This window comes from Chiloscyllium plagiosum, unplaced genomic scaffold (assembly GCF_037043375.1).
Source record: "Chiloscyllium plagiosum isolate Xiang-an unplaced genomic scaffold, Cpla_swu_hap1 HiC_scaffold_31, whole genome shotgun sequence".
Taxonomy (NCBI): domain Eukaryota; kingdom Metazoa; phylum Chordata; class Chondrichthyes; order Orectolobiformes; family Hemiscylliidae; genus Chiloscyllium; species Chiloscyllium plagiosum.
In genome coordinates this window covers 17,778,832-17,796,604 of record NW_028270169.1, presented here as the reverse complement: position 1 = coordinate 17,796,604, position 17,773 = coordinate 17,778,832, and the positions used below count along the sequence as shown (strand labels likewise).

Below are 17,773 nucleotides of genomic sequence, written 5' to 3'. Positions count from 1 at the left end.
ATCTTTTGTTTCATTTCCGTAATATTATTGACCCGTTTCATTCAGGTAAGGATTTTCAAAATAATATTTGGGTGCACTAATCCTTGGGTCTCAAAGGCACATTTTAAGTAAGAAACTAACTACTTCCAGTGCTTTCCTCCTCCTTTAAACTGCCCAAAAATTTAATTTGTAGTCATTCCCTCCACTTCTTCATCGTCAAAGTAGTTTTTTTCAAAAAAAACTACATATTATATCCTTCGATTTGTAGCAACTGCTCTCACCTACAACAAACGGACCCCTAGCCTGTACTTCATGCTTATTCCAACCGCCTCTTGTTTAATCTATCAAATTTTCTTCTTATTAATTTTCGCATTCTTTTCCCAAAGTTAAATTATTTCGATCTCTCTCACTCTATTTAAAGTTACCGACCCTGTCTATCCAGACTGCAATGTTTTAGCCACCCCAGGCTCCCAACGACTCGTCACCATGGAGACGCCTCTTCCCTTTTCCTTGTCAAATCCGCCTCGGAACATAGTCCCCGTGAAAATAACAACAATGCCATTTAAAAATCAAGCTCAAATTATCAGGGATCCTTCAGAAACTTTCAGCTAACAACATGTTATGGCTGTGACTCTATTTCTCTTCGTTGCTCCCCCCGATTCATCTTTTTGATTCACGTATCATTCCGCGGCCGGCCCAGCCTGAGCTCCGTCCGGCTGCGGCTGTAAAATTCCCTGTCGGGCTTTCTGATTTTCCATTCCAGGTTTTAAAGTCGTGGCCTTCTCAGCCGTGCTTGGCGGGGGGAGAGATGGCGAAAGCAATGAGGAGCGTTACCGTTATTGGAATCTAACAATAGTTTGAGTGCGCCTGAAGTGTGAACTTCGAAGCGGAACTGACCTTCGGCGTGAGTTTCGAAGGCACTGGAGGGGCGGTTGGGGTGGACGGACAATCACAGGCAGGGAGGTGCTGGAGGGACGGTTGAGGTGGACGGACAAAACGCCGTGCCGGAAGTCGATTGGAGCGATGCAGCCGGAGCTGAGCGACGCGGAGCTGCTCGCGTTGGAGTTGGATTTGTTCTGCACCGAATGTGGTACCTGGTTCATTGATGCTAGTAGATGAAGCATTTACAATGAGGCTGATCCTGTCTATAAGAGTCATACAGCACGGAAATACCCTTCGGTCCAACTCGTCTATGCTGATCAGGTTTCCCAAACTAAACTTCTCCCCTTTCCCGTACGTTTGACCCATTTCCTTTCCAACCTTTCTTGTTCATGTACCTGTCCACATTTAAAAAAAAATATTGTAGCTGTACCTACATCCACTACTTCCTCTATCAGTTCATTCCACACACAAACAGCCCTCTGTGTGGAAAAAGTTGCCCCTCAGGTCCCTTTTTAAATCATTCTCCTCTCACCTAAAAAATATGCCACCTTAGTTTTGAACTCCTGCACCATAGGAAAAGACCGTTGCTGTTCACCTTATCCATTGCCCCTCATGATTTTATAAACCTTTATAATTTCACCCCTCAACCTTCTACACCCCAGTGCAAAAGTCCCAGTCTCTCCCTATAACTCAAACCCTTTATTCCTGGCAACATCCTCGTAAATCTTTTCTGAATATTTTCAATTTAATATCTTTCCTATATATTGAGCAGACACGAATACAATATTCCAAAAGTGGCCTCACCAATGTCCTGCATGATCTCAGCATGATGTCCCAACTCTTATACTCAATGATCTGAGCAATAAAAGCAAGTGTGCTAAGCAACTTCTCAACCACCCTGTCTACTTGTGACACAACGTTCAAAGAACTAGGTACCTGAATCCCTAAGTCTCTATGTTCAACAACACTACCCTGGGTTCTGGATCAGTGGTGCTGGAAGAGCACAGCAATTCAGGCAGCATCCGAGGACAGGCAAAATCGACGTTTCGGGCAAAAGCCCTTCATCAGGAATAAAGGCAGAGAGCCTGAAGCGTGGAGAGATAAGCTAGAGGAGGGTGGAGGTGGGGATAGAGTGGTATAGAGTACAATAGGTCAGTGGGGGAGGAGATGAAGGTGATAGGTCAGGGAGGAGAGGGTGGAGTGGATAGGTGGAAAAGGAGCTGGGCAGGTCAGACAAGTCCGTACAAGTCAAGGGGATCGTGTTGCTGGAGGTTAGAAACTAGGATGAGGTGGGGGAAGGGGAAATGAGGAAGCTGTTGAAATCCACATTGATGCCCTGGGGTTGAAGTGTTCCGAGGCGGAAGATGAGGCGTTCTTCTTCCATGCGTCTGGTGGTGAGGGAGCGGCGGTGGAGGAGGCCCAGCACCTCCATATCCTCGGCAGAGTGGGAGGGGGAGTTAAAATGTTGAGCCACGGGGTGGTTTGGTTGATTGGTGCGGGTGTCCCGGAGATGTTCCCTAAAGCGCTCTGCTAGGAGGCGCCCAGTCTCCCCAATGTAGAGGAGACCGCATCGGGAGCAACGGATACAATAAATGATATGAGTGGATGTGCAGGTAAAACTTTGATGGATGTGGAAGGCTCCTTTAGGGCCTTGGATGGAGGTGAGGGAGGAGGTGTGGGCGCAGGTTTTACAGTTCCTGTGGTGGCAGGGGAAAGTGCCAGGATGGGAGGATAGGGGGGCGTGGACCTGACCAGGTAGTCACGGAGGGAACGGTCTTTGCGGAAGGCGGAGAGGGGTGGGGAGGGAAATATATCCTTGGTGGTGGGGTCTGTTTGGAGGTGGCGGAAATGTCGGCGGATGATTTGGTTTATGCTCTGTTTGGAGGTGGCGGAAATGTCGGCGGATGAAACCCAAGTTTGAGTCTGGAATTAAATGTCTAATGATGACTGTCAATTCTTGGGGAAAATGTAGCTGAATAATGCCCTTTTAGAGAAGGAAATTGCTGCCTTCGAGTCACTCCAGATTCACAGAAATGAAAATAGATGCAGGTCAAAACAATGGTGCCCACATCCCATGAACTACTAAAAACAAGGTCTTGTGACTCAGTCTGAAGTGTCAGAGTTCAAGTAGCATCCAGAATTGGAATGGAGACTGACCCTCCTTCCTGGTGCACTACTCAGAGCACAGCACTGTTATTTGGAGAAATTGAGCTCTGCAGATGCTGGAGATCAGGGTCGAAGATTGTGGTGCTGGAAAAGCACAGCCAGTCAAGCAGCATTTGAGGACCAGGAGAATCGACATTTCAGGCATAAGCCCTTCCTGATGAAGTGGGGAAGCTGTGATTTAACAGTAATGTCACTGGATTTATCAGGTTGAGGCTAATCCTTAGGTTTGAATTCCACCTTGGTTAAAGTCAAATTATATTAATTAATTCCATTGAAAAATCAGGAGTTGTAAACTAGTGTTAGGAAACTATCATCAGTGGCTGCAAAACTTTATCTGCTTCACGGTCATTCTTACCAACTCTGGCCTCTGTGATTCTTGACCTGCAGTATTCTGCTAGCCACAATCCAAGGGCAGGTAGGGATGAATAACAATGGTGATGACACATCCCATAATAGAAAATTAAATCATTCTCACATTCTTGCTTGTGTACATATTGGCCAATATTACTATAGCTACTACACTTTTTAGATGGCTTCATTGGTTGTAAAGTGCTCTGGAATGTCCGATGGTTGTGGAATGTGTTATATAGATGCCAATCTTTCTTTCCGGAACACGAAATGTCTTGGTAACCTGACCAATATTCTTCTCAATCAACATGACCAAAATACACATTGGCCTAAAATAAGAATAGAAAATGCTGGAGCTATTCAGCAGGTCTGGCAGATCTCTGGAGAGAGAAACCAAAAACATTTCAAGTCCAGTTCAACTTTGCTGAATATTAGCTCAAATGTTAGCTCTATTGATCCATACATATGTGTCTTATTTCCTGCATTTTCTCTCTTTATTTCAGATTTCCATCATAGGCAGAATTTGACTCTTGTTTTACATTTGACTTTTGTTTTTCCAGCATATTCTATTATTTCAACTGGTCATTTCTTTGATTTTCTGTTTTTGAGACTTTGTGTTTAAATTGGTTACCACATTTACAAGTAAACAACTTTAAAAAGTAATGCAGAATCTGTTTTCTGAGGTCCTGAGGATAGGCTATAAATACTATATATATATTTTTTTCTGTAATTTCAATTAGAAATACTGCACTTCTTTTTAAAGCAAGTTGCTTGACCCTCATTGTAAGTGCTATTTTCAACTGCTGATGGTTCAAGCAGTGGGGAAGTCTAGTTGCAGATGAGCCTGAGCCAAGGGATGTGTTCAGCCTCTCCTACAGGGAGAGGCTGAACAGGCTGCGGCTCTTTTCCCTGGAGCGTCGGAGGTTGAGGGGTGACCTTTATAGAGGTTTACAAAATTATGAGGGGCATGGATAGGGTAAATAGGCAAAATCTTTTCCCTGGGATGGGGGAGTCCAGAATTAGAGGACATAGGTTTAGGGTGAGAGGGGAAAGATATAAAAGAGACCTAAGGGGTAACCTTTTCACACAGATGATGGTACGGGTATGGAGTGAGCTGCCAGAGGAGGTGGTGGAGGCTGGTACAATTGCAACACTTAAGAGGCATTTGGATGGGTATATGAATAAGAAGGGTTTGGAGGGATATGGGCCGGGTGCTGACAGGTGGGACTCGATTGGGTTGGGATATCTGGTCGGCATGTACGGGTTGGACTGAAGGGGTCTGTTTCCACATTGTACATCTCTATGACTCTAATTGTGGACTGAAATAGGAAAAGAACAGTTTTAAAAACTGCACTTGGAAAGAAAGACTGCACTTCTTTTTAAAGCAAGTTGCTCGACCCTCATTGTAAGTGCTATTTTAAACTGCTGTTTGTTCAAGCGGTGAGGAAGTCTAAGCCAAGGGCTGTGTATGAATGGAGCTTTTGGTGGGCAACAGGTACCTGATAGACAACTGGTCACCACCCACCAGACCAATACCAAAGGCCTTCCACAACTGTGTAATTGTCACCCAGGTGACTGAACAGCTTGTGGATGTGAATGTTTGGGTAGGAGTCATTGGACCGTCAGAAAAGAAGGAGCTAGTCTCTGCAATAAAAATAATTTGCACCTGAAGAAAGTCTATTTTTCTTCATCAGTTGCTGTGAGCTATGGCTCTTAACCAATAAATCAGATACTTTATTGGTGTGACCCAGTCACCCTGTACCTCCTGCAAGCAATTAAAAGTACTTGGAACGTTGAGGAGCAGCAAGATAGACAAGTTGAACAGGGACCATTAAACTGCCTTCACAGACTTTCCCTCTGTCATGACTCCAATATTTTACACAGTATTTTACATTCTGTGTAGGGAGTTTTATAAGGTAGTTAGAGTTTCAACTAGTAGGGTTATACATTCGTTCATAGTTATTTACCTGTAGCTAAAATAAGTAAACAAACAAACCTGGGTCTGGGGAATTTTGTGCACTGTTATAAAATGTGAACTTTGATGATGACTCTGGGGAAAGCTGGGCTTGATTGCTAGTGCAGTACCCCAGTGAGACATCACAATGCTAAATACATGCTTTTTTTTTAACTACCCATCTTTTGATTAATCCTTTGTCACTACTGTGTTTCGCCTGAGCTGTCTTTGTAGTTCACCACGTGCCTCTGTCATGGAAATAGCTTGAGATTTTCAATTAACAAATCATAGTTTTTTAAAATGTGCTTCCCCTATCTTGCATAATTTTCTGAAACCTTTTGCCCCCTATGTGATGACAAAGTAGGTTTTCATTGCTGGAAAAGCTCAGCAAGTCTGGAAGCAACAGGTATTGATGTTGGAGTTTTTTTTGAATAAAATGGACAATACAAGAATGCATTTAAGGTTGTGAAATTATTGATAAATTGCATCACCTATTGTCATTAATCTTCACACATCACTCTGTCTGTCAGTGAGTTTACTTTTGTTTTGAACGAGTATAAAATTTACTTTGAAGTTCAACAAGTCAAATGTTTCTTGGTAACGTCGGGTATACATTTCCTGAGATATGATACAGCTTTGTAGTTTTTGTAGCCAGTTGGTGAGAGCTATAAGTCTTCAGTTTTAGCACAACTGACATTGTAAATCAGTTTGAAAAGAAAATATGTAAAATTTACAGAAATATGTATCTTGACCTGTTTGTTTAATTTCTGATCTCCTAGATAGACCTGAACTTTGTGAGGGAGATGATGATCGTACCTCTAACAGATCCACTGAATCTTGCTGTACTGGACAAGAAACTGTTGAAGATATTTGTAGGTAATTTTTAAGCTTGTATATTATCGTGGCTAATACTTGTAGTACATTGTAATAAGTCTTGGCTTAGAGGTATCGCTTAGTTTGCTCAACTGCGGTGTAAATAATTGAATGTGTCAATGCTCTTTATCAGTTGAGCTCTTTGCAATTTTAATTAAAACATTCTTGGTGCCTTCCCACAGGCTCCAACACTGGCAATTGCAGTTCTTGTGAAATCCTTTTTTAATACTTTTCGGTGAAATGGAAGAAGAAACAAAGGTGCAGAGTACTAAATGGGTTAAAGATTGGAAAGTGTTGACGTCCAAAGCCATCCTTGTTCAGAAATCACTGAAAGCTAGCATTCAGGTGCCGCAAGCAATTCTGAAGACAAATGGTATATTTGCCTTAATCACAAAATAATGTGTGTCCAGGAACAAAGAAGTTTTGCTTCAGCTGTATAGAAACTAGTGACACCATAGCTGGAGTATTGAATGAAGTCTGATCCCATGCCTAAGGAAGGATATACATGCTGTAGGGGGATTACAGTGGAAATTCACCAGATTAAATTGTGGGACTGTCTACGAAGAGAGATTGTGAAGACTTTACCTGGTATTCTCTGTTCAGAGTTTAGCAGTCTCCTAGGAAGTTACACAATTCTGAAAGACATAAACAGTATATACAGAAAGGATGTTTATTCTGTCTGTGGTGTATAGAACTAGGTGACATAGCCTCTTACTTTGAGACTGTTTAGGACTGAGATGAAGAAGAACTTCTTCACTTGGGTGTTGTATCTTTGGAATTCTCTCCCTCAGCAGACTGTGTAAGCTCGGTCATTAAGTAAATTTCAAGGCAGAAATTAATATATTTTGAGTCACCAATAAAATTGAGGGATTTTAGACAGCGTCAGCATATAGATTGAGGTAGTTGATGACCCATTATCAAGAATGGCTGTACAGACCTAAAGGGCTGAATGACCTCCTGCTGCTCCTATGTTCCTATGACTGTTTTGGAGAAGGAAGCTTCTGTTTCAGGTTGAGCAATGCAATAATTAAAATTGCATGCTTTAACACTACATATCACCCCTGGTTTTGACAGCTGGTCATTAATTACAAGTATTTCCTATTTCTCTATGAAAAGAAGAATTTGATGCTGAGGTGCTCTTTACTTACTTTTCCTTCTGCCCCATAATTGAAAAATAAATTTGGGCAATCAATCTTTCTCTCCCCTCCCCTGACCCTAGTGGAAACAAGCAATCCTCCAATCAGCTAAATGTGTCTGAACAGAAAAGCGACGTGCGACCTGAGGGCAGTGGCAGTAAACGGAAAAAGCAGGATGAAAGGATCCCGCTGGAGCGCTTTGGTCGAAGGTACCTGAATGTCACTGACCTGAGTCGACAGGCTTGGTGCGAGCAGCAAGTGGTTTATGGTCTAGAACTGCCACACATTGAACAACTGCGAGAAGAAGTTCCAGTTGTGAAAGCTGGTAGCTGTCTACACCTGGCAAGAGGTAACCTTTTAGACTGAAATGAACATTGCTAGTCCCAGCATCAAGTTGTTTGCCCCAGCATTAGTCAGTGCTTAGGGTCCATAGTCACCTCATTTGTGAATATGTTTGCTTCCAAACTTTGGCTTGTTATTTAGTTCTGAGCTGCATCACAACCAAGTCTCATCCTATCTACATATGTAGGGGGAGATGGTGTAGTTGTGATGTCATTACACTCGTAACCCAGAGGTACAGGCTAATGCTTTGGGGATTATTCCACCATGGCAGCTGGTGGAATCTAAATCCAATTTCTACGTCTGTCTCAGTAATGGTGACTGATTGATTGTCATAAAAAAAAATCTGGCAATCTACTGTTCTTACCTGGTCTGGCTCACATAAGAATCCAGACTGTCAGTAATGTGATGACTCTTAACTACTTGCACAAATGGCCGCACAAGCCACTCTGTACAGGGGCAACTGGGGATGGGCAACAAATTTGACCTTGCCAGCAATTACTATTTCCTATTAAATAATTTTATAAAGCAGACATTTTTCAGTAGGGACACCAAGTAATGATCAGAAGTTGGAACTGTGTGTCATGTCTATTCTTCATATTTTCTTTGATCCAACATGAATAAAGGAGGAATCAAAAATGGATTTTCTGCTTCTGAATGAGCCCCATTTACCTGCTGTTTTTATTAAACTACTGCCTTGGCAGACACAAGGCTGATCTTGAGATTTAATTTAATCACTACTCCTGACATTAATTTAAGAACCAGTGCTGCTTCATTGATGAACAAAGTCAGCTGGGATTGAAATGTCTTTCTTCAAAAGTCAATATTTTTCAAAAGTTTAGTGGCAGTCTTAACTTCCCTCTCCGTCTGTCCGTCCATCCGAATTCACACTGCAGTTCTGCTGTGGTTGTTAAAGGGCAAGTGTGAGTAAGGTTATTTCTGCTTCTGTTTTAGAATTGGAGGTCCAAGATATTGTCCCAATAAAAGTAGAGAGCCGAGAAGATAGCTGGGCTGTGAAGATACTTAATCTTCTCTCAATGATCCAGTTCTTGCAAGCAGGTATATAAAAACATTGTCAGGTATTTGCCTTAAAGGTAGGAAACTTCTTTCATTGTTTATGCTACAAAATAATTTGCTTTTGTTTTGTAGCATTTTCCACAGCGTCATCCAGTTTTTCTAACCATGCTGGATAGGTTTTTAAAAATTTGCCTCTTCAGAATATAACAAGCCTCATCATGGTGAGCTGCACCATCTATGTAATCAGCTGAAAACTATCTAGCTGAAAGAGAGTCGGGTTTGAGTAATTGTCAACATAGGACTCAAATTTATAACCATCTGCAGGAGTAGTGAATATCATTGAGGCTGTCCACTCAGCTGTATTCTAACCAAGTGATTTGGTTGTGTATTGAATAGGAGAGCGTGTCCGAGAGCTGCCAGTGTTTGGAGAGCTGGAGGGGATTTTCCTTGTTGGTGTTGTTGATGAGCTCTGCTATAATTCCAAAGGTGAACTGGAATTGCGTGAACTGAAAACACGTGGTCAGCGAACATATCCCAGTGTAGCTCAAAGGAAGAGTCATCAGTTACAAGTAAGTGGGGGCAAAAATTTGAAAAGGATCTGTTTTCATTGGCTCACAAGACCTTCAACCTCATGTTTATCTGATTAATTCTCTTGTAAACATATCATATTCTAAAACTATAACATTCTTTATTATAGAATTTATAGAAAATGTTGTTAAATCCTTAAAAGAAAATAACTTTTCCATACAACTTTTGTCTTCTCATCTCTAGTTACAAAGTCTTGTTACTCCCACTGTATTTCTCTGTGATTCAGTGCAGTTTGATAAAGCATCAGTCAGGAATTGCAGGGTTTCATATTGATTGATTAGTTACTGGTTGGACTTGAATTTAAGTATCAAGTCATTTAACAATAATTGGCTGTTAACTCATATCTACACTGTGCATATATTGGAAGTGAAGTTCGGTTTCTCTCCAACTACAGAAATCAATTGGAAAATCCCTTGTTTTTTTCTACCATTTGCTGGCTTTTAATCCTGTAATTATAGACATTGAATGTGATAGCTGCCTGATTCAGAATACTGCACCATTTAGTCTGACTGATCAATATCCCTCCCTCAACCAATTTCTCATTAATATTTGTGGGCCACTGCTGCAGTTGGTGGCTTTGCACAGAACAGTTCTAGCATTCTTAAAAGGGGAAATTCTTCAATGAGAAAGCCCACTGTTTAAATGCCAGTATTAAATTTTCTAGTGTTGTTGTGTTTTGTGATCCCAACCAGCAATTAAACATGCTGTCACAACATTCCAATTGGGAAGAAGTTATAGGTTACTCTCATGTCATTTTGTACATGGATTCCAAAGGTTTAAAAAAAGAAATACACTGCACAACCAGGGAACAAGTGAAGACTTCTGGTGTGTGAAATGAATAGCAAAGATATATTGAAGTGAAATAAAGAACTGTAGATGCTAGAAATCTGAAACAAACAAAAAGAGAAATTTGTGAAGAAACTCCGGTCTGGCAGCATATGTGGAAATGTTAACACTTTATTGAAGTGATATTGGCTCTGTATCGATCATTTCGTAAAACTAAGTCCCCATTTTTATCACCAGGTTAATATATACAAACTTCTCTTTGAGGCTATGATAAAAGGCCAACTGAACAAGGACACTATCACTCACCATCTTTGCTTAAGGACGGAGCAGCCGTTTAGTTCAGAGATTCTGTTGCATGCTCAGAAGGTGGGATTTACCATAAGCGCATTCGGTGACCTTCTGGATTTAATGTTGTTAAACCTGAGATATGCAGAGATCCCCAATATTGACGCCATGAAAATAGAATACTGTTACCAAGCAGATGCCTCTCTAATTGGAACAAAAGAGGTCAACTTTGAAGAGGAGTGGGTTAAAAGTGAGCTAAAGCATTATTACTCCTTCTGGAGGGGCCAGAGGGAGGCCAAGGGTGTGGATATTGAGGAGGCATGGAAATGTCGGTCTTGTGACTTTGCTGACATTTGTGAGTGGAGACAAAGTAAAGCTGAAGAAGCTACACAAAAGAATCAGGCGAATCGAAGCAAGTGAGGATTGCAATCAACGTCTGGTTTTAAACGCAGACCAACAGATTTGCCTTCTAGCTGGAAGAAAGCCACAGTCACGATATCACTGTAGGATGTAAGCACAGTACAGGTTGACGATCCTTTATCCGAAATGCTCGGGACTAGCTGTTTTTTGGAATTCGGAATTTTTCAGTTTTCAGAACAAGTGAGAGTTTAATGGTGAAATTTTGAAAAATCTTAACGGAGGAGCAGACTTTTTATTAAGAACGTGCTTGGCCATTCCCCCCATGTTGCATTCTGAGTGACACACATCGAGTGGGTATCAACTTGGGGGTGTTCACAGAGAAACCCCAGGCCTGTCAGTGCTTGGTCACGACCCCACCCCCCCCCCCCCCAACATCAGCATCTTCGTGACATGCATCGAGTGGGTGTCGACCTGGGATAAAAGTTTGCTCGCCAAACAATCTTGGTAATGAGAAAAAAACTTCACAAAAAACCTTTGGATTTTGGAGCTTTTCAGTTTTTGGATGTTCGGATAAGGGATTTTCTACCTGTAATATCTGAATGCTTCTTGATACTGCGAGAATACTGATTTTATTCTGTGATTTTACTGCCCAGAACATTAACTTGGCTTTCTGCAGAGGGGGTTTCCATTAATGCCTTTCTGCTCCCTCACAGTTCTGTAAAGCAGTTTCCAATCTAATATATTTTTGTATGTGAAGTGCCTTGTGATACTGTTAATTATTGATATTTAGTGAGTGGCCTTTTGGGTAGATGTGATTTCCAACAGGCTAAGGTTATCAGGAGTTAGTGTCTCCTTCAGCATTTGTCAATATCTGCCCAAATGCTGCTCCTGTCTTTTAACATGAAAGCCTTGCCCATCGTGTTTTTATATGAGAGTGTCCTGATCTTAACTGGTTGATGTAAAAAAGGGTGGGGAGGAAGAAAACCGTTTTGAATGCTCTAATCTGATGGACCATGCAATGAGATGATTTTTAAGTGTAGCCATTGTTGTAAAGTGGAGCTAATAATTTTGTTGATGTACAGGCTGTACAATGCAACTGGTCTTTATCACAAAGTTTGCCAAATTTCTCTCTCTCGCTCTTTGCTGTCAGTTTTATATGATTCAACCTAAGCTGTCTTATTGATCATGCCCAGGGAACCATAATTATAAGCTGTGAGGAGAGATGATTTGGAGATGCCGATGTTGGACTGGGGTATACAAAGTTAAAAATCGCACAACACCAGATTAGTATCCAACAGGTTTAATTGGAAGCACTAGCTTTTGGAGCGCTGCTCCTTCACCAGGCAGTTGTGTGGTGGTGGTTGTCACAATCACCTGATGAAGGAGCAGCGCTCCAAAAGCGAGTGCTTCCAATTAAACCTGTTGGACACTAACCTGGTGTTGTGTGATTTTTAACTGTGAGGAGAGAGTTTGGGAGAAAAAGTAATAATGTTTAGCACTCATTTCATTTTATTCCTTCATCCTCTTTACCTTTTTTCCCTTCCTCTTCCTCTTTTTTTGAAAGATCTGATTCCTTGGAAGTCCATGCCTCCAGCTGTGTCATCTAAATAGCTCTGATTCATGCATGAATCATAACTTTAGAGCAGGGGCATCACTCAAAAGTCTGAGCAATGAAGGCAAGCATGCTAAATGCCTTTTTAACCACCCTGTCTACCTGTAACGCAAATTTCAAAGCATGTGCTGGAACCCCCTTTGAAGATATAATGCTTCAGGAGTATACTGATCTCATTTAATCTCTCAATCAGTGCTAGATCGTTATGGATTCAGAAGGTCCATATTATGGTGAGGCAGTCCTTTTCAAGCAGTGCTCTGCCACTTGTGGGGCACCAGCACATGGTGCCATACCATGTGACTGCATCATGCAAAAGACCTACCAAAAGTTTTTTTTAAAATCAAATTGTAGGGGTAAGTCAACAATACACACCTTTGTTTACAGTTAGTAATATAGCCTGCACAAATTTGAAGGGCAATAAAACTAGGGTGTGGGGGATGTTACTTTGAAATAAAGGTGATCCCATGAACATAAGATTACGGCTTTGTACTTTGAGATATTAGCATCTGCATGTTTAGCATGTGTTCATGCCAAATTCCTTTACACCAATATTCAAAACTCGCTATCAAGCTGATTGTAATGTTTGTTTTTGATGGCAATCAAGGAATTTCATAGGAAAAGCTAAGCATATTCCATAATGTAATCAGAGCCTTCAGTCTCTATAAGAATTAAGCTACACCTATTAATAAGCTAGATATTACAATTATTAAGTTCCAGAAATGTCTAAATTTTACAGGGACAGCTTTTGGTAAAGTAGAACTTCTGGTCTTGGCTGTAAAGTTCAATGCACTACATCTACACATATAGAAGTAAAGAATTATGGAAGCTGAAATTCTGAAATAAAAACAAAGCGCTAGAGAAATCTGGTAGCATCTGTGGAGAGAAAGAGACAATTAATGTTTCAAGTCAAATAATTCTGCAGAACTGAAGATGGCTGGAAAATTATGGATTTTGTGCTGTGCAGACAAAGAGGCAGGAAGAGCAAGTTGAACAGATGGTGAGCCTGCTGGGAGCAAAAGACAAATGGAGTGCTGGTGGTAGTAGAGGAGATCTATAGATGTAAAATGTGTTTATGGAAGTTTTAAGTAGCAGAAGATAGGTCAGCTCTGTTCCTAACATCTATCATTTAACAGCTTTTCTACATCTGTATCTCTCCTTTACCATCCTGTTGCCTTTTGCTGTGGACAGCCTCACCATCTGTTCAACGTTTTCCTCCTTCTCCTCCCCTTTTGTTAACAGCAAAAGTGCCATCATTTTCCAGCCCCCTTCAGTTCTGAAGGACTTGAAACATCAACTCTATTTTTCTCTCCACAGATGCTGCTGGACCTGCTGAGTTTCTTCACCATTGTATTATTTTCACTACATTCACACATTTACACAGATTATTTTTCTTTATGGTTTTATTGTCGAAATGGTCACTAATGTAATGTCTCACATGCATTCCTCTATCAAGTTTCCTTAACTTGGAGTATTTTAATGTTACAATGTAAAACATAATCCGCACTTTATGTTTTTGTTATAAATAAACAACACTTTGTGTCTCATTTACTTGAATGGTATGTTATTTCCTGAACTTTTCTAAAGCTGGCATACTAAAATTGTTTACAAAGTTCTGATTGATCCTGTCAGAATTTTATGCTGTGATTAGAAATACAAATGTTTCTGTAACTTCAACATTGCATGGATGATACATGTGGATCTGTAAAGAGGCAAAGTGCTTTATGCTCTTTTTAGGAATAATACTTAATATTTGTTCATGAGCTGTGGGTATCTCCAGGCCAATGTTTATTGTGCATTGCTAATTGCACTCGAGGGTGATGGTGAACTGCCTTCCTGAACTATCGCAGTCCATTGAAGGTTGGTGCACCTACCATAGTGTTTAGAGGAGAGTTCCAAGAATTGGCCTAGCAACTTTGCAGGAACAGCAATTGCTGTAGCTTGAAGGTAATGCTCCTTGCTGCTCTTGTCCTTCTCGGTGGTAGAGATTGCAGGTTTAAATGGTGCTGCTGAAGAACCCTTGTGAGTCGCTACAATGCATGAGTGGTTTCAGCAATTTGAAGTGCGTGCGGAACTGACACAGTTATTGCAGTGCACCTTTGTGGATCTGGTAGCATTTACCATCTACAATGAATATTTAAAGAAGTGAATATGTTCTAATCTTGTAGGTTTTTTAAAAATCTGTGGTACTGAGCTTCTTGAGTGTCGCTGAACACAAAAATTAGGGGCAGAAGTAGGCCATTCAGCCTGCTCCAGTATTCAGTAAAATCATGGCTGCAATGGTGATGTTTTTAGTTTCTCATTCCCATCTACCCTGATAACCTTTTGAGTTGTTGTCCAATAAAAATGTATCTAACTTGTCCTTAAAAGTATTAAATTATCCTGTCTTCACTGCCCTCAGAGAAAAAGAATTATCACCTCTATCTGAAAGGGTGACCCCTAATTTTTATAGTCCCTAGTTCTGGGCTCACCCACAAAAGGAAACATCCCTTCTTTGTAAAGGCTGTTTAGTATCTTGTATGCTTCAAACTAGTAACCCCTCTCTCTTCTAAATTTCAGTAAAAGTACCAAGTCTGTCCTACCTTTCCTCATAAGACAAGAGTAGCTTTTTATTTATCACTTCTCCCATTTACAACAGAAACAGTAAAAACAAGACAGCGTTGCTCCAGGACTGAGGGTGCTATATAGACCGCACAGTCTACACACTCATACATAGCATAAAGTGCATAAGAAGTGCAAAACACACAAGTTATAGTGTAATAGAAGAATGATAAATAATACACATTTTTCTAACAGCAAATCAAAGTTGTGCTAAAACTTTTAGATGGGAAAGTGCCTGATGGCTTGGGGGGGTGGGGGGGAGAAGAAACTGTTGCACAGTCTGGCCATGAGAGTCTGAATGCTCTGGTATCTTCTGCCAGGTAGCAAGAGGGAGAAGAGTTTGTGTGAGAGGTGTATGGGGTCTTCCACAATGCTCTTAGCCTTTCAGATGCAGCGTGTGGTGTAACAACCCATTAATTCCAGGTATCAACCTAGTAAACCTTCTCTGGTCCATCTCCAATGTATTTTGATGCTTAAATAAAGAAACCAAACTGCACATGTATTCAAGGTGCTGTCGTATTAATGCTGTATTTAACTGAGGCAAAATGTCTATCCTTCTCTGTTCATTTCCTCTCACAATAAATAATATTTCATTAATATTTCTAATTGCTTGCTGAACCAATGTACTAATATTTTAAAATTTGAGCATTAGAACACTTAAATCCTCTATCCCTCAATTCTGCAGTTGTTCTCCGTCTTGAGTCGTACTTTTTTTTTTATTCTTTCTGCCAAATGAACAGCTCCACGCTTTCCCACATTACACTCCTGCCAGATTTTTGCCCACTCACTCAACCAATCTAAATCCATCTGCATGTACTGATCCCTACTGAATGTGTTAACAATGTTGAAGTAGATGCTGAAGCCTAAGCTCTTTCATGCAGCATTGTGTGGTCACATGTTGGCAAAATCTTAGAGTTTTGACCAACTTGGGCTGTGCTGAGATGTGTGGTAGGATCAGTCCAATGAAGCCCCTCTTAGCAACTCAAGCCATATTTATGCTTTTCACAAGTGATGTGGTACGATTAGAGCTAGGCAGCGGTGTGTTGCCAATTGACAGTAATTATTGCTTATTGCTGAGTGTCGAGTTATTCTGGGAATAGTGCATGGTAAGACAAGGCGGAAATCAGACTTGAGAGATGCAACAGGCATGTAGTAGGCAATTTAATGCAGTAAATTTGGTAAAGTTAAGCAAGAAAACTCGCTAAACCTCATGGGTGGGGAGGGGGGAATACATTGCAAATTTAGCCAAACAAAAATTCAATCCATTATGTCTGCTTGATGTAGAATAGTTTTGTTTCTCAAATTTGTACTCATAGAATTGAGAGATGCCTCCTATTTTTTTAAAATGGATGAGAAATTCAGAAGAAAATATGAAGGTCACATCTATCAGTTTATTAGTATGGTATGTTATAATTGCTTTGCAGCATAGAACTTACCATTGCTAAAAAGAAATACAAAGTCCCCCCAAGTTTTTCATCCTACACTCATCAGGTTCAGATGCTATAAACCAGCCCTGAACCTGTGTATAGTTGAATATCTAAGAGTTCAGACAAACATTATTTGTGTTATCATAAAAAAAGTAGTCTTCAGGATGTTACAATTAAAAGTGGCTTTGACTATCCCACATCCACAAAGTAAGGTCACCACAGTCCTACTCATTCATTAAAGGTAGGAAGAACTGGTGGTGGTTTAACCGGTGTGTCACCACAGCTCAGGGGAGAGGAGAGGTTCAGAAGGAGAGTCCTTCAAGGTAACCTCAGCTGGTGTATGAAATGAATCTGTGCTGTAGGTATTGCAAACCAGCCATTCAACCAGCTGAGCTAACTGACTCGTCAATATGAAAAAGGCACAATGTCTTATACAATTACAATAATGCATGATTTTTGTGACATTGCAGTGCAGAATTTCACCATGTTTAATTTTAACGTTAATTATTACAAATGAGTGTAACTACTAACAACTTCTCTGCAAAGTAGTTGGCTGCTACTTTGAGTCCCTCAAACCTGCTCTACCATTCAAAAGGATCATGACTGATCTGACATTCTTCACGTCCACCTTCCTACCCTTCCCTATAACCCTTTATTCACCTACTGATCAAGAATCTATCTATCTCATTCTTAAATACACCATATAAATACACCTCAAATACCCACCTTCAGCTGCTTCAATTACCTTCCCTTCATCATAAGGTCTGAAGTGGGGATGTTTGCTGATGATTGCACAATGCTCAGCACCGTTCATGACTTCTCAGATATTGGAGAAATCCTTATCCAAATGCAACAAGATCTGCACAATATCCAGGCTTGGGCTGACAAGTGACAAGTAGCATTCACGCCACACAAGTGCCAGGCTGTGACCATCACCATTAATGGACAAACTTACCACCACCCCTTGACATTCAATGGTGTTACTATCACTGAGTCTCCTACTATCAACATCCTGGGAGTTCTCATTGATCAGAAACTCACCTGGACTCACCGCATGAATGTTGTTGCTATGAGAGCAGGTCCGAGGCCAAGAATACTGCAGTGAGTACTCACCTCCAAAATGCCAAAAGCCTGTTCACCATTTACAAGGCACAGTCAGGAGTGTGATAGAATAATCCCCACTTGCCTGGATGAATGCAGCCCCAACAACACTCAAGCTTGACACCATCCAACACAAAACAGCCAGTTTGATTGGCACTATATCCACAAGCATCCTTTCCCTTCACAGTGCTGAGTAGTAGCACTGTGTACTATCTACATGATGCACTGCAGAAATTCACCAAACATCCTCCGACAGTACCTTCCAAACTCCCTACCACTTCCACCTAGAAGGTCAAGGGCAGCAGATATATGGGAACACCAC

General features: G+C 40.9%; 1 protein-coding gene across 2 annotated transcripts; it reads left to right on the top strand.

Annotated features, from left to right (window-relative positions):
- Positions 1 to 38: 38 nt before the first annotated feature.
- exo5 (exonuclease 5) lies at positions 39 to 12,024 on the top strand. Of its 2 annotated transcripts, none has more exons than XM_043718337.2 (6): positions 39 to 1,069; positions 6,109 to 6,205; positions 7,422 to 7,687; positions 8,632 to 8,736; positions 9,091 to 9,263; positions 10,306 to 12,024. In XM_043718337.2, exons 1-6 carry the CDS (start codon positions 1,003 to 1,005, stop codon positions 10,771 to 10,773), a joined length of 1,176 nt encoding a protein of 391 aa, XP_043574272.2. In that variant the 5' UTR covers positions 39 to 1,002; the 3' UTR covers positions 10,774 to 12,024. The 2 variants fall into 2 exon arrangements, with proteins under 2 accessions (XP_043574272.2, XP_087833424.1); XM_087977298.1 differs by lacking the exon at positions 39 to 1,069 and adding an exon at positions 1,097 to 1,212 and having other exon boundaries at positions 6,113 to 6,205.
- Positions 12,025 to 17,773: the final 5,749 nt, after the last annotated feature.

Bases quoted from the DNA above. Each gene is read 5' to 3' on its own strand.
- exo5 (XM_087977298.1), top strand. From the start codon at position 1,109: ATGAGGCTGATCCTGTCTATAAGAGTCATACAGCACGGAAATACCCTT. The intron at 1,213-6,112 runs GTACGTTTGACC...TCTCCTAGATAG, and splicing joins CTAAACTTCTCCCCTTTCCC to ACCTGAACTTTGTGAGGGAG. The intron at 7,688-8,631 runs GTAACCTTTTAG...CTTCTGTTTTAG, and splicing joins CTGTCTACACCTGGCAAGAG to AATTGGAGGTCCAAGATATT.